This window comes from Musa acuminata, chromosome BXJ2-1 (assembly GCF_036884655.1).
Source record: "Musa acuminata AAA Group cultivar baxijiao chromosome BXJ2-1, Cavendish_Baxijiao_AAA, whole genome shotgun sequence".
Taxonomy (NCBI): domain Eukaryota; kingdom Viridiplantae; phylum Streptophyta; class Magnoliopsida; order Zingiberales; family Musaceae; genus Musa; species Musa acuminata.
In genome coordinates this window covers 18900952-18915207 of record NC_088338.1, presented here as the reverse complement: position 1 = coordinate 18915207, position 14256 = coordinate 18900952, and the positions used below count along the sequence as shown (strand labels likewise).

The following is a 14256-nucleotide window of genomic DNA, read 5'->3' as shown; positions in this document are numbered from 1 at the left end:
CTCTTTCTTTTTTGAGCTATAAATTTCCAGTACTCTCCCTCTCCCTCTCCTTCCCCTTCACGGTTCACCGTTCTCGCTCTCTCGCTCTTCTCTCTCTCTCTCTCTCTCTGAGCCTCCGATCCTATCCCCCGAAGTCCGAGAGGTATGAATCCCTAACCCCCATGGTTGCTCCGCGATCGCTTAGATCTCCCTCGCCCTGTGCCTTTCTATTGCATTTGAATGATTCTTTGAATACCCTATGGATCGATCGACGCTTTTGTGGCTTCGGGTTGTTTTGTTATTAATCGTCTCTCTCTTCGTGATCTGGTTTTAATCGGCCTTTCTTCGGTGGTGTATCTCGGGTTTCGTCTGTCGTGATGTGATCTGATATCAAATTTGGCCGGATAATTCCTCTTTCTCTTCAAAATCAATTTTTTACCGCATTGATGTGATGAAAGAACTTAGTGGGTGATGGATCTGGGGTAGAAGCCAAACAGGGTGCAGTAATTGGATGGAACTTCGTTCCAGGTTTCATTTGTGACTTATGGTGCCGGAGGCATCACTGCTAGTTTATATCTGGTTGTATAATGCTTAGTCTTGTTAATTTAGTCCATCTTTAGCATTCTGAACTTGATATACTGAGGGCGAGATGGCATTTTACACAAAAGCCCTCAAGATCACATAATATTTTACACTATGATGCCAATGGAGTAGTCATATTCTGAATCATGGAGAGTTTTGTGATCTCTTACATGAATTCTTAGTGGTTTTCTGAGGAGGAGAGCTGTTGGCATTGGAGAATACTCGAGAGGAGTTGGTGTCAATGATCATATGGTTCTTTGTTTGTGAATACTTTTAGAAGTTGTAGGTTCTCTAACAATTTGCTTCAACTCGATTAACCTTTTACTGTTGTTACCAGTCATGGGTTCCACAGGTCCATAATAGTTTTCATTTCCAGTTAGACGCAAACCCTTGTTTATGTGCACAGGTTCCCTTGTGCACAAAATTAGGGCCCATGCCAGCTTAGGAGGAAAAACTGATCTGCACCATCATTGTAGACGTGTCACCAACAACAAAACACAAACAGTAGGCAGAATGTCTTTTGTGATTACTGGAATGGATGAATAGCAGAAGACGAAAACCTGGTGAAAGTCGATCTTGATAAGAAAGATATGCCTTTGAACGGGTTCTAGATAATATCCTAAATTTAGAATTCAACAGTAGTACAGTGATGAAATGTAGGCTGATTAATTTTATAGAAGAACATTCTCTGAAGAATATTATTAATTTATATTGACATTTGTACTTCTCTTGTATGACTACATGATAATCTAGTATTGTGCGCTTAAACATTTAGTGTCAGTATCTCTTCAGTTCTGCATCTAAAAGCTTATGTTACGCATGCTATATTGTGAGCTATGTGAATATTTGACTAAGGAATATGCTTTTATTATTTGGCAAATCCAAACAAGACTCTTAGGAAAGATACTCATCATTTTGCCATTGGTGTAAAATGGAGACGTTGCAATGAATAAGGCTCAGCCCTTAACATGACAGAAATTTTGATTGTCCAGAAGATAAACCCCTTTCTTTGATTGAAAGACAACTTTAATTGACATGCATAAATGTTGAGAACCGATGTGAAGGTGGAAAACAGTATGGATGTAGATTGAATTGTATTTTTAGTGTCTTATCTGCGATTTCAATTTGCTTATTTGTGTCGCAATGACATGTAGATGCCTCTGATATTCAAGAGTTTGGTGTACTATCTAAATTAAAAAGTCAAAAGTTTGGAGCATAGTTAAGGTTATCACAGTTTGAATATGTTCGCTATGTCAGCCCTTGCAATGTTATCCAGAAAAGATATGCCATTTACTGCTTTGATCATTAAATGAGTTTAAAAGTTGGGTCATCGGCTAGGAATCTGTACAAGTACTTCACCTCCAAAGATCTGGTTTCCAGGAAGTTTCTGTTATGAATATCCCAGATAATATAGGCACTTGTGGCTTTTATTCTGCAGATTGTTGAATCTTATATACTGTAAAAGCAAAAGATGGGACGTGGAGTGAGCAGTGGAGGGGGTCAGAGTTCTTTGGGCTACTTATTTGGTGGCGGTGAGGCTCCCAAATCTGCTTCTAATGATGCTGCACCAGTTCAAAAGCCAGCTCCTCCTCCACCTCCTATTAACAAAGAGATTCCAGCAGGTATCCAAAGCAGTCAAGCTAAAAACTGCTACCGAGCGGATGGACAGAACTGTGGCAATTTCATCACAGTATGATATCACTGGCTCAACTCCTTATAAAAAGCATATATATTAATGGTTCATTGTTTTACCAAAATATTTTTTGCATCTGCATCTGAAATTGTTGTGCACATCCTTATCTGTTAGCTGTTTAGATATAAGTATGACTATCAAATTATTTAAAATAAAAAGGACCCACTTCTTTCTCTCAATTCAGCATTGCTTCCTTCACAGTATTGAACTCTTCATTTCTGCTTCAGAAGAATGTACTTATTATTGACTCTAAGTGGACTTGCATGATCATTAAAATAACTCTTGCAATTTTCTCATCCTGAATTCTTCTCCATCTATGTATGGCATTTGTTGACCTTAGGTAGAATTAATAAAAAAATGTTTGATTGTTAAGTTGAATATGTAAATCATTAGGCTGTGCTGATTCTCATGCCTTCAGGACTTGTCACACTAGATTTACTTCTATCTGATGCATTCTTATGATAGAATTGCTTCGAAGGTAGCGATGACACTCTTTATGATTGACTTTTGGAATAAAAGACTAGTTTTGTTCTGTTACAGCAGGAGAACATGCAGTGCCAGCATGAATGGCATGTAGTTGATCATGTCTGGTGAAGCATATGCACTGGTATGCAGATGTTATATGCTTCTGGATGTAATATATTGTTAGCAAGAGAGAGGTCTTGTTATGCATTCACAAGATTGAAGTCTTTAATAATTGTTAGCATATGAGATGCTTAATAAGTGTATCCTGCATTCGAGTTTAGGCATGTAAATAGTGTTTATCTTAATCCATCAATTTTTTCCTACTCTGCTTCTATAGTTTGTGCTTTTGTTATGATGCCTTGTTGAAGTATCAAAGGCCAGCAAGTCACGAACAAGGTGATGGCAATAGGAACATGTCCAATCCGTGATTACCACTGGGCAAAAAGCTGGTGAAAAGCTTTCCTTGTCCATTTAAGTTCCTTGTAACAAGTGACTGCTCGTCCTAAAGCAGTAAGACAGCTCATACCATTATATATATATATATATATATATATATATATATATATATATATATATATATATATATATATATATATATATATATATATATATATATGGTTTAGAAAAGCACATGATTATATAGTCATTTGTTGTTTTTAAGCATTTTCTATTTATATTATCTGAATTTATATGAAAATATCTAATGATTGTTGTGGATTTTAAATGATATATGATTTCATCATATTCCAAAAGGTATACAAAAAAATTATTGAGACTCTTAGTTTTGTAAAATGTAATACATATATTATTTTTGGTGATATAATAGTTGGTATGATCTGACCCCACTAATGGGATTATACATTATATATATATATATATATATATATACCAACTTGTTTCTCTCTTGTGACCAGTTAAAAGTGGTATTGTTTTGTGCTACTTGTTCTTTGTCCTTGCAGAACTAATCGTGAAATTTTAATTATACAGGATCGACCTTCGACCAAGGTGCATGCTGCTCCCGGTGGTGGTTCTTCCCTGGGTTACCTGTTTGGCAATGGGGGAAATTGATGCTCTTCCTGGATCCTGTAACTCCTATGCATGTGGCTGTTCTAGTGGAACCTTGTTTGCAAATATGTATGTGGTAAAGACTCTTTAAGCATGTACAACTTTGCATCCAAATGTATAAGAAAGTGTCAGGGTGATGAGACAAGAAACATCTAGTTGTGATTGCTTTTTCTTTTCCCTTTAAAAGTGAATTTTTACTTGAGATTCAATTCTCATGTTATTATGGCTGGTGTTTTTCTTTTTGATCTTTATTGCTGCCTGGCTTCTTTGATTGCTTGCTTTTTGAATGGTAGCCGAGGGGGTGGTTTCGAGGCACAGAAAGCTACACGAACAAAAGGTAAATCTAACTAGTTAGCAAATTCCGGAACCAATGTATCATTTTATGGGCCAGTAATGCCAATTGTGATGTGACACTGGCTTTGTTCTCAAACCTCACTTCTTTTCATGGAATGGAAATGAATTGAGTTCTCAGCAACTGTGTCCCTGTCCTGGCAGGATTAAACATGAATCATCCCATCATTTTGGGTTCACTGCCATAGCATGCTTGGCGGCTGAATCCTTCTCGGCAGTAGCCTGCAGTTCCAGCAGCCGCTGCTGCTCCTCGTCATCGGTGACGGCGGCCTTGCCCTCGGTTTCTGCTTTCTTCGGCTTGGTGGTGGACTGCTGGTAGAGGACGCCTCCGAGCATGCAGATGAGGAGGCCAACGGTTCCGACGAAGGTGGAATGCTTGTCCCAGATCATCAGGTTGATCACCACCGTCAGCAGCTTGTTCACTATGCCAAGCACCGTGAATCCCGTTGCGGAGATCGCCCTCCGGCAGGAGAACCCGAAGAAGGATATGGACAGGCCGAACAAGCACGACAACGCCACCGGCAGCACCACGCCGATGGAGAACCGGTTCGTCCCGTCGGAGACGGCGCTCTTCATCTGGTTCAGCTCGCCCATCACCAGCAGCTCCAGCGGGAACAGCAGCAGCGCCTCCAGGTTGTTGTACAGCACCAGCCCCCAGGTGTTGAGGCCGATGGTCATGACGACGTGCTTGATGTAGACGAAGTCGATGGACATGCTGACGAGGTAGGCGGCGGCCCAGGCGTAGGCGGTCACGGTGAACTGGTAGTCCGTGAGCACGTAGAGGACGCTGCCCCCGAAGATGGTGGCCAGGGAAGCCCACGTCTTGAGCGACGGCCATGGCTGCTCGAGGAAGAGGGTCTCCCCGACGGCCACGAATATGGGGACGACGGAGCGGAAGACGATGAAGGTGTCGACGTTGGCATGGAGGAGGAGCTCGCTGTTGGTGAATATGGAGACGTAGAACATGAAGGCAGCGGGGAGGAACCTCCACATGGTCTTGAGGTTGAGGGAGTCGTGCTCCACAAGCTTCAGCCAGCCGCAGAGCAGGACGCCGAGGACGCTGGTGAGGTACTGCAGGGCTGTTAAGGCGCCCGGGTATGGGAACTCCATGACCGCCCACTTGTTGATGATGGAGAGCAGGGATGCAGAGATGCAGTAACCAGCAGCTACTCCGTACACTGATGCTTGATGTGCTAAGATTTTGAGGGTGCCATTCCAGGTAAAAACATATCTCGAGGTTGAATCCAAATTGTTGTCACTGCCGGAGGCATTGTTCTTCGGAGCCTCACTATCATTACTCATCTGCAGAAAACGATCGAGAGATCATGATAGTAAATTTCCTGTCATAATATATATATTATGCAGTGGCAATCACATTCATGGCCTCAGCATCATAGAATCTGGAATGTCCATATGAAACACATCAATGCTAATCTTATTATTATCTGATATGTTCTTTATTCAGTGACAAATATGAATCTGCATCCATATGAAGGTGCAGGTTAGAATGGCTTGGAAGGCAACTACATACCGTGGAACTATTGGCGAAGATTTTGTACTATCTATAAAAAAAATGCATGAGTTTATAAGATTTTTTTTTTTCATTATCTCTTCCTATAGGAAAAATAGAACGCCATAATGTATATAATAATAAACCTCGAAGCAACTTGTGTAGTAGGCTAACTCAACAAAGTGAATTTCCAGTACACTCAGGACTTTCACATCCATCATTATTATGAATGTTACGGACGAAATAAATTTTCAATACGAGTTTTGAGTTAAGATCAAATATCAAGTTAAATAGAGACATATTCATATAGTTTATTAGTTATATCTCCTCGTGTAAAAGAAATAAGGAAATAAAGTCATGCATCTCTGGTCACCTATTGAAAATTACGCAGATAATCTGTGTTCCGATGCTTTTCTTCTCTCGTACTCAGTGCCTTCACGCTATTGTGCAAGAAAGGATAAATGATCCGCGGATTTTAGAATCGATTGAAACATTATGAGCTAACTAACCCATTAATTTTATTTGACTCAAATCACTAAACAAAATATTTAAGTTAAAATTAATAATAATATACTCATCAGATCCTTATAAGTCAATCTTAGTCTTATCTACTTCCGATATGAGACTAATCTGATGTTAAACCTTCTCCCCGTCACCCTTCTCTTTCGTCTTCAACCATCACAAAAGGATCATAACCATTATGTTAACAAGACCACTATCAAAAGCAGCTACAACATAAGTCACGAATCGTTAACGTAGCCCTCATCGATAACCACCATCATATTTGCCACCTCTTCTACCGCATCATCCACTCAACCACTGCTTCACCATCTAGGACTAAGGGCATTAGATCCCTTTCAATTATGTTAAGGATTGTTTGCAAGATGAATGTTCCTTGCCCTCAAGGCTTACGTGATATATTAATACGGGAATAAGATTAACCCAACACCTTGATTGTATCTTGTTTAGGACTAACTCTTAGGTATACTTTATTCATTTGCGATCCTTCCACCTAAAGTGAGCCTTCTAACCTCTCTTGCTTTCTTTACTTAGTTATTTTATACTTACTTATCTAATTCATTAAATTATTGGTCAAGTTAATCAAAAAATTAATCAAGTCAGTTGAAAAGATGAGTTAGCATCCTTACTACTACCACTTATCTTTTTCAATCTCTTTGACATCATCATCTCTCACTACACCTTTTAGTTTTGCTCATCGCACACCACACTACTCATCCCTATATCATATCATATTGGTATCAAAACAAATTAGCCCAATTATTTTTTTGTTTCTTATACTATTTATTTTACTTCCTTGCATCATCATTTACTTTCAATATTTTTTAATTTTTATTTAATATTATTTTATTTATTTTTCATACCTAGACATTTTCAAATATGCCAAAATTCAACTCACTTGTAGCCCTCTAAGTTAAGAACCATCCTCAAATATTTTAGCCAAAAATACCACCTACATCCTACCTAAACACCTTAAAATCTCAACACTATCCTAACATCCCATATTGCACACATTCTACCTATATAACTACATATAGTAGAATCTCTTACCAACCAAATAAGTTTATCAACCTGAGACAACCTATGTTATATTTAGATCAGGTTACATAAGTGTTGGCTCAAATCAATGTTAAACTTGAGGTTATGGAAGCTCACCTAGTTTGTTATGAATAACAATATCAAATATTCGAAGAGCGCTTGACTACTCTTGAAGCTACTTTGTTGCCATCTAGGTGAATGGATCATCTCGATGATAACCTAACATTTAAACTCATATAAAATCTACTATAATCTAGATGACCACTTTGAAACACTATGATCTATTTCGAGTGTTCTCAACAATGACGATCTTGCTCTTATTATCTTGCTTCAGTGGGGGACAAAATCTATACTTATTTTATTTTCTTATTAGATTGAGTATGGTTTAGGCATGAGATCCATTTGTATTAGATTTTGAGCTTGAGCTTGTATAGGGTCATCAAAGAAGATATTATACATATATCTTAAGGTACATATGATAGGAGATCTTGGAGTGGAGATATGGCTTTATTCTATGAATCCCTAACCTCATCTCTTTTAGAAAGGAGTATGTGACATTCATGTAACGATGAACATCTATCTCCATTATATGGATCCCGACACACTTCTCTTCCAGAAGACAGACATATGATACTCATTCAAGAAATATCTATTCTTATAAAAGCATTGTAAACCCTATATTTTGGAGTTAATGAATGAAGAATTGAAGAATTGAAGAACTGAGAGCTTGTAGCCACGGTGAGATGTGTAAGTGAGGAGAGATTCCATATGGATAAGAGGCCCTACTCTATCTTCTTCCTCTTTCCCTCATTCTCTCTATCACCCTTCTCCTTTGTCTTTAACCATCATAACAACACCATCACTATCATAGATGCAACACCACTACCAAAAGGAGTCACAACATCAGCCATCAATCACCGTCAATGTAGCCTCCATCAATAACCATCACCCTAAGCACAACCTCTTCTACTACGTCATCCACTCAACCATCATTTTATCATCTAGGACTAAGAATATTAGATCCTTTTCAGCTATGTTATGGGTTATTTATAGAAGAAATGTTCATTGCCTCAAAGCTTAAGTAATGTATTAACTTGGAGAATAGGATTAATCCAGTTCTTTGATTGTATCTTGTTTATGACTAGCTCTTGGTATACTTCATTTCCAACTCTTCCACCCGAAGTGAGCCTTCTAACCCTCTTATGTCATTTACTTAGTTATTTTACACTTGCTTGTCTAGATTTATTAAATCATTACTCAAGCTATTCAAATAGTTAATCAAGTTATGGTTGGGAAGATGAATTAACATCCTGATTGCTATCACTTATCTTTCCCAATCTCTTTGACATCATCATCTCTCACTACACCCTTTATTTTTGCTTACCACATGCCACACTACTCACCCCTACATCACTATGCCTCGTCTAGCTTGATCGATCTTTCTTCATTGGGGTATTTCTTTGGTATCTCTGGTTCTATAATTTGATAATCATAATGAAATTTGGGAGACAATCAATTTTTTGGGTTTGGGGAAAAATCTTAAACTTATAGTTTGACTATGGAGTTCTATAGATTCTGATATTATCTTTGATTCCATGATGTAGGCCTTCTAGGATTTCTTTGATCATGTTGTGCTTTCCTTTGATTGGACTAAAAATTTTATTATTTTTATTTCGAATATCAACAATCATAAGGAGATAACTTTCAACCTATGTCTCTTTACAATATGAACTATTGCATTCTTTCTAAAGTCGTTGCTAACAAACTCAAAGTCTTGTGCGGACTCTTTTACTTCTAAAGAATGATATGCTTTTATTTTAGATAGATCTATCTATAATAATATCTTGGTGGTCAAGAAAGTGGCCCACTCTATGTATAACTTTAAGGATAGGTCATGACTTGTTATGACTAAATTAGATCTTGAGAAGGCATCTTTCATGGGATGTTATCATTATGATGCTAAATATAGCTAATTTTTAAATCAGAATCGGATATCCACATATATCCCCTCTCTTTCTTTTGTATATATTATTAATAACCGGTTATTAACCTTCTTCAGGGGTGAGCATGAGATTAGACATAATTCGATATCATCTTATCATTGTATTTTGGTTATCCAGATCCTTACTTTCATGTTTAATGATACTTATGATAATAAGCTTATCATCACTCTCTTTAATTTTAAAAGAAAATTTAAAATTTATCACCTCATCTATGTGGATGATATCCTTCTTTGCTTTAGGGCTAACAAGCATTGTGTGATACTATAAAAATTATTTTTCATCTTTATGAGAAACTTACTAATTAAAGGAATGATTTTTTTAAATATGATGTTTTCTTCCTGAATAGTACGGAGGTGTTAGGAGGGATGTTTGTAAGCAAGGTCTTTTCCTTGTAAGTATTTGGTACTCCTCCTATTTCTCTTAGAAGAATTAATAAATTTTAACTTTCTAGTTTAGTGCAACCTATTATTGATAGGATTGAGAGTTAGCAATGGACTTATTTATCGCAAGCTGGTTGTATGGTTCTAATTAATTATGTGTTGAACTCCATTCCTCTTTATTTCTTACGTGTCTAATGGACGTCGAATGTTATGCTTAATAGGGTTATGAGATTTGTTAGAAAATTTTTTAAGGGAAATGGTGAGAACTCTCGTGGCTTACATCTCCTTCTTCGTCGTCACTTTTCCTAAGAATGATGGGGTCTTAGGCATTGAGGACCTTCACCTTATGAAATTTGCTTAACAAGGGATGAGTATTTTATAATATTTGAACAACTTTGAGAGCTTGTTAAGGCTTAATAAGAGATGAGAATTCATGGGTTGAGGTTGTTAAGGTTAAGTATAGTTGTGTTGATCATTGGAACTTGCATTTCTCTTATAGATAGTTAGAGTTGGAGATTATTTTAACCGCTTTTAAAAAATTATATGATGATTTTTCTATGTTTGTGTATAATGTTTCATAATTAGAGCTTTTTCGGATCCTTGGGTTTTAGATTGGTTGATTTCTTTGAAGCCCACATTTTGTAATGTTATTAAGTTAGAACACCTATGTATAGTTTCATATTTGTTTCAGAATGACTCGTTGAATTTGCATAAGTTAGAGTTCCTGTTTAGGTGTACCCTATCCAAGGAAATATGTCAATTGTATCATGCTCTTGTGTCACATGATGTTTTTTTGCTCTAGAAACTTGACAAAAAAAAGTTTTATTTCATATAAGTTTGCTTATTGATATATGCATTGCTAGAGGGGTGATTTTGTGCTGCATGAGGACGGATGGTGTAGATTATGGAAGTTACCACTCTGCTTAGGGTATGGATATTTTATTGAAAACTTCTATATCGCCACCTTCTTATGATCGACAGACTAGGTAGGCTAGCTTGGTGCATGCTATACTGAGTTGTCTTTGTTATCATTTGGAGCTTGAGTCGATTTCTCATTATTATTTTTATTACTTCTTTGCACTAATGTGTTTTTCGATTCTTTTCTTGCATGACATGAGGGTGAGTGGATTAATATTGGGTTGTGGAGGAGGGTTAGGAATGAGTTTGTTTCTAAGTATAAGTTTACATTGTGCATGATATGATCTATAAGGTCATTGCAATAGTCCTGACTCATGGCAAAACACTATGATGGGAACAAGTAAGGGCAAGTTCAAAGGCAAATATTTTGAAGTATGTCTCAAACAAGATGGGTGAAACTTAATTACGATAATTCTATTATGGATACGGATAATGGAGGAGTAGGGTTTATTTAAAAAAATAATATGAGCAGATCTCTTTTTGCTCAATGCAGGTATGTTAAAAAGGGGAGTATCCTCTAATTATGAGGTGACTGCTATCAAGGATAATTTGCAAATCATTACTTGGGATCAAGTCAACATGATTCATGTGGAGTCGAACACAGATATTTATGCAAGACTGTTCTCACCCCTTGGGTGATAAAAAAATTGGTTAAAGATATCTGACATATCCTTAGGTGTTTTGATTCTTTTTTTATGTCTCCCGTATGTATATAGAGAAAAGACTAAGACTACTAATTGACTAGAAACATATGATAAATGAGAGTGGACCTCTCAGTTGGTCATTTTTTTATGATTTGATCTACAGAGCTCTCATTGTAATTCTATGGTTTAGCTAATATAATTTTACTTCAAAAAAAAACTGGAACATAAGGTCCCATGTTACCCTGCGGTTGTCCTTATATAGTTTACTTACTTTCTGCACCAAACACCGAACCTTGAAGCTAATTTTCTTCCTAGTGTATGAATGTCAAAGAAATGGTTCTGACAAGCAAAAAAACACACAAATCTTCCAGCCGGCCACTTAAAGGTTTTCACTAATCTGTCCAAAACTAGAAACTAGAAGCCAATAAAGAGCAATGAAATGGAAAGCAAATCAAAAGCAAGTTAAGAGATGGTTGCTGCACGGCCACCACAATTAGAAATGCATTCCAATTGTGCAGGTTATTTATCAGCTAATAAATAGTTGCCAAGATGCCCTTATATATATATATATATATATATATATATATATATATATATATATATATATATATATATATATATATAATATCACAGGCTATCTATCACTAGTAAACATCCATAATAATAGTAGTAAAACAACTGCAAAAAATGGTAGCAGGAGATGAAAGGAAAAACTTCAAGATGAAGCTAAGGTTTCAGAAAACAAAACTAATTCAGAGTGATCCAGTCATACCTTGAAAGTTCCTTTCTTCACGATTCTAGTTTCCTGAGAAGCTTAGCAGAAGCACAACCTACACAGGGCAGAGGAACATAAAGTCAACCAGCATGGCCTTCCTCAAAAATGGTATCAGCAGATCTGATCAAATATGAACACCTGTATATTCTTCCTTCCTCTCGGGGCATCCACTTTCCACTTCCCACAGGTAAATCGTCCGAAGAACAGATCCTTTAAGTGCCGGCTTCAAAATTACAAGACCCAGCGAAGTACTCATAAATTGGGAATCATCCACATGACGACCTGCAAAATGTGCACCGAGTGTTTGTCAATGTTTTCTTGCAGTCAGTAGTACATCATTTTGCTTCTGGAAAAGACAGCTCAGAGAAAGCGAGCTGAATGTTTTCGAAATGGTATGGTGTTATTGGCTAAGAAAGTGGCCTTGTTCTGTCATCCCCATCCTCTGATCTCCCTTGGAAACCAAGAAACCGCAGGAGAAAGTTCAAATCTTTCCTGGCATATTACATCAAAAATATATTGGGCAAAACAAGTAAAAACAAAACCACTACACTGCATTCAAATCGACAGATCTAATTTGCCCACAACGGCAAGGGAAGCGAAAAACAACAAAATAAAAATCGAAACTTGCACTGATTCTTGAAGATATTAACAGACGAAAAAGCGAAGAAAGGAGTGGAATTTGACCGTGATGAATCAAAGGAAAACCAGGGTCTTTGAATCAGAAGCTGCGGGAGGACTCTGCGTCTGGCAGCAGGGGATCCACCGGCTTCGCGGACCGGGAGCTGGGGAGACTCGGCTGCGCTGCAGAGTTTAGAGGAATGGGCTCTTAAAAGTCAACCGTCCGCAGACGCAGTGGAAGGTTAACTCTAAGCAGCCCGCCAATTAACGCCGAGGGCCGGCGTGCTCGACTCTCTCACCTCCAAAACATGCGTCTTTTCCTCGTGTTTGTTCTTTTCCTTCTCCAACTCAGCCTACGACTTTTCGACTCCCATGCAAATGATTCATCGAGTCTTTCTCTACTGTGAACACCCCCCAAAAGTAGTTAATTAGAAACTATTCTATTTTTTTATTTATTTTATTAATTAAAATAACACTTATATTAGCTAACTTAGCCGACATTCTTATTATTGGTAGAAATATATTGAGACTAAATCCCTTTTTGGTCACTTACTTTGAAAGAAAAAGCGAAAAAAAAAAAAAACAGAGGAGGGGGGATTCTTCTTGTAATTTTGATGGGAACATTATATATATGTAATGTTCTTCAACTTGATGCATCTTATTAATGCATCTTATTAATTGTCCAAATAGACCTTGCAACTGACTTGACCAAATCTGCATAGAGAAACGAAACACGACTCATTCTGAGCTCACTCTTGAAATGGATGTCCTCAAGTGATCAAATATAAATATATTTACTTTCCAGTTAATCTAACCTAAGCGCGTATGCTTTGCCAATGATATCACATCGAATCCCTCGATATATGTACGATACACGTGCATGCACGTGGGTTGTTTGGCCTTATTAGATTTCAATACTAAAAAAAAAAAAATAATAATAATAATAATTTGCATCAAGATTGAGAAGATAGAATAATCATGATTTGTTGTCCTTTCTTTTCTCCGACTATAATGGTTACTGCTATCAACAGCACAGACTTATTACGAGACATGTATTTTCTTTGTTATTTTTCTGTACATATTCCACCTAGAAAAATTGCATGTCATTTTTTTTAATTTTAATGGCTTATCACAATACAAAGAGGAATCAATATTTTTTTTCTTTCTTTAATATTTTTTTAATGGCTTTGTGCCAATTAGAAATCCTGTGCATCAACAAATTTCATTTTCATGCTCTAGACTAATCCAAACTTTGGATGGGATGAATGGAGAAAGGAAATCTATTAAGAAATAGAATTTTAATGGCTAACCCATTAGATCTTAATAATATTGATTCCCGAAATAAAATTATTCATAAATCATTAAATAATGAGGAAGAGAACCTATGGTTGTGCAGGTCGACGGCCTCTCCATCTCAGACAGCGAACTGAGCTGAATGGTCCCCTAAAAATGTCTAAAAAATAAGTTTTAATCCACTGAACTTAATAATCGTATATTTGATTCGATCAATTGACTCACTGCTTTGACCAAAAGTTTATTCGAACAAGTTCTGTTAAATGTTGATAATTATAAATTTAATGGACATTAAATACGTAGTTTAGTTTATTGCCCAAAACTTTGGAAGTGCTGCTTGGATAAAGAAACTATTTAAATTTAGATAAAGAAAGCAGAAAACACGTGGAGAGAGATCAAGAATCGCTGATCTCCAAGGTCCGA

General features: G+C 37.0%; 2 protein-coding genes across 2 annotated transcripts; one reads left to right on the top strand and one right to left on the bottom strand.

Moving 5' to 3' along the window:
- Window positions 1–4007, top strand: LOC135599051 (protein SPIRAL1-like 3). The gene is made up of 3 exons (XM_065093726.1): window positions 1–142; window positions 2000–2251; window positions 3707–4007. Exons 2-3 carry the CDS (start codon window positions 2033–2035, stop codon window positions 3785–3787), a joined length of 300 nt encoding a protein of 99 aa, XP_064949798.1. The 5' UTR covers window positions 1–142; window positions 2000–2032; the 3' UTR covers window positions 3788–4007.
- A 100-nt stretch (window positions 4008–4107) lies between these two features.
- Window positions 4108–12925, bottom strand: LOC103999497 (GDP-mannose transporter GONST3). The gene is made up of 4 exons (XM_009421261.3): window positions 12607–12925; window positions 12061–12204; window positions 11920–11977; window positions 4108–5437 (listed from the first exon to the last, which is right to left on the bottom strand). The coding sequence occupies exon 4, from the start codon at window positions 5435–5437 to the stop codon at window positions 4301–4303; it is 1137 nt and encodes a 378-aa protein (XP_009419536.2). The 5' UTR covers window positions 11920–11977; window positions 12061–12204; window positions 12607–12925; the 3' UTR covers window positions 4108–4300.
- Between the last annotated feature and the right edge of the window lie 1331 nt (window positions 12926–14256).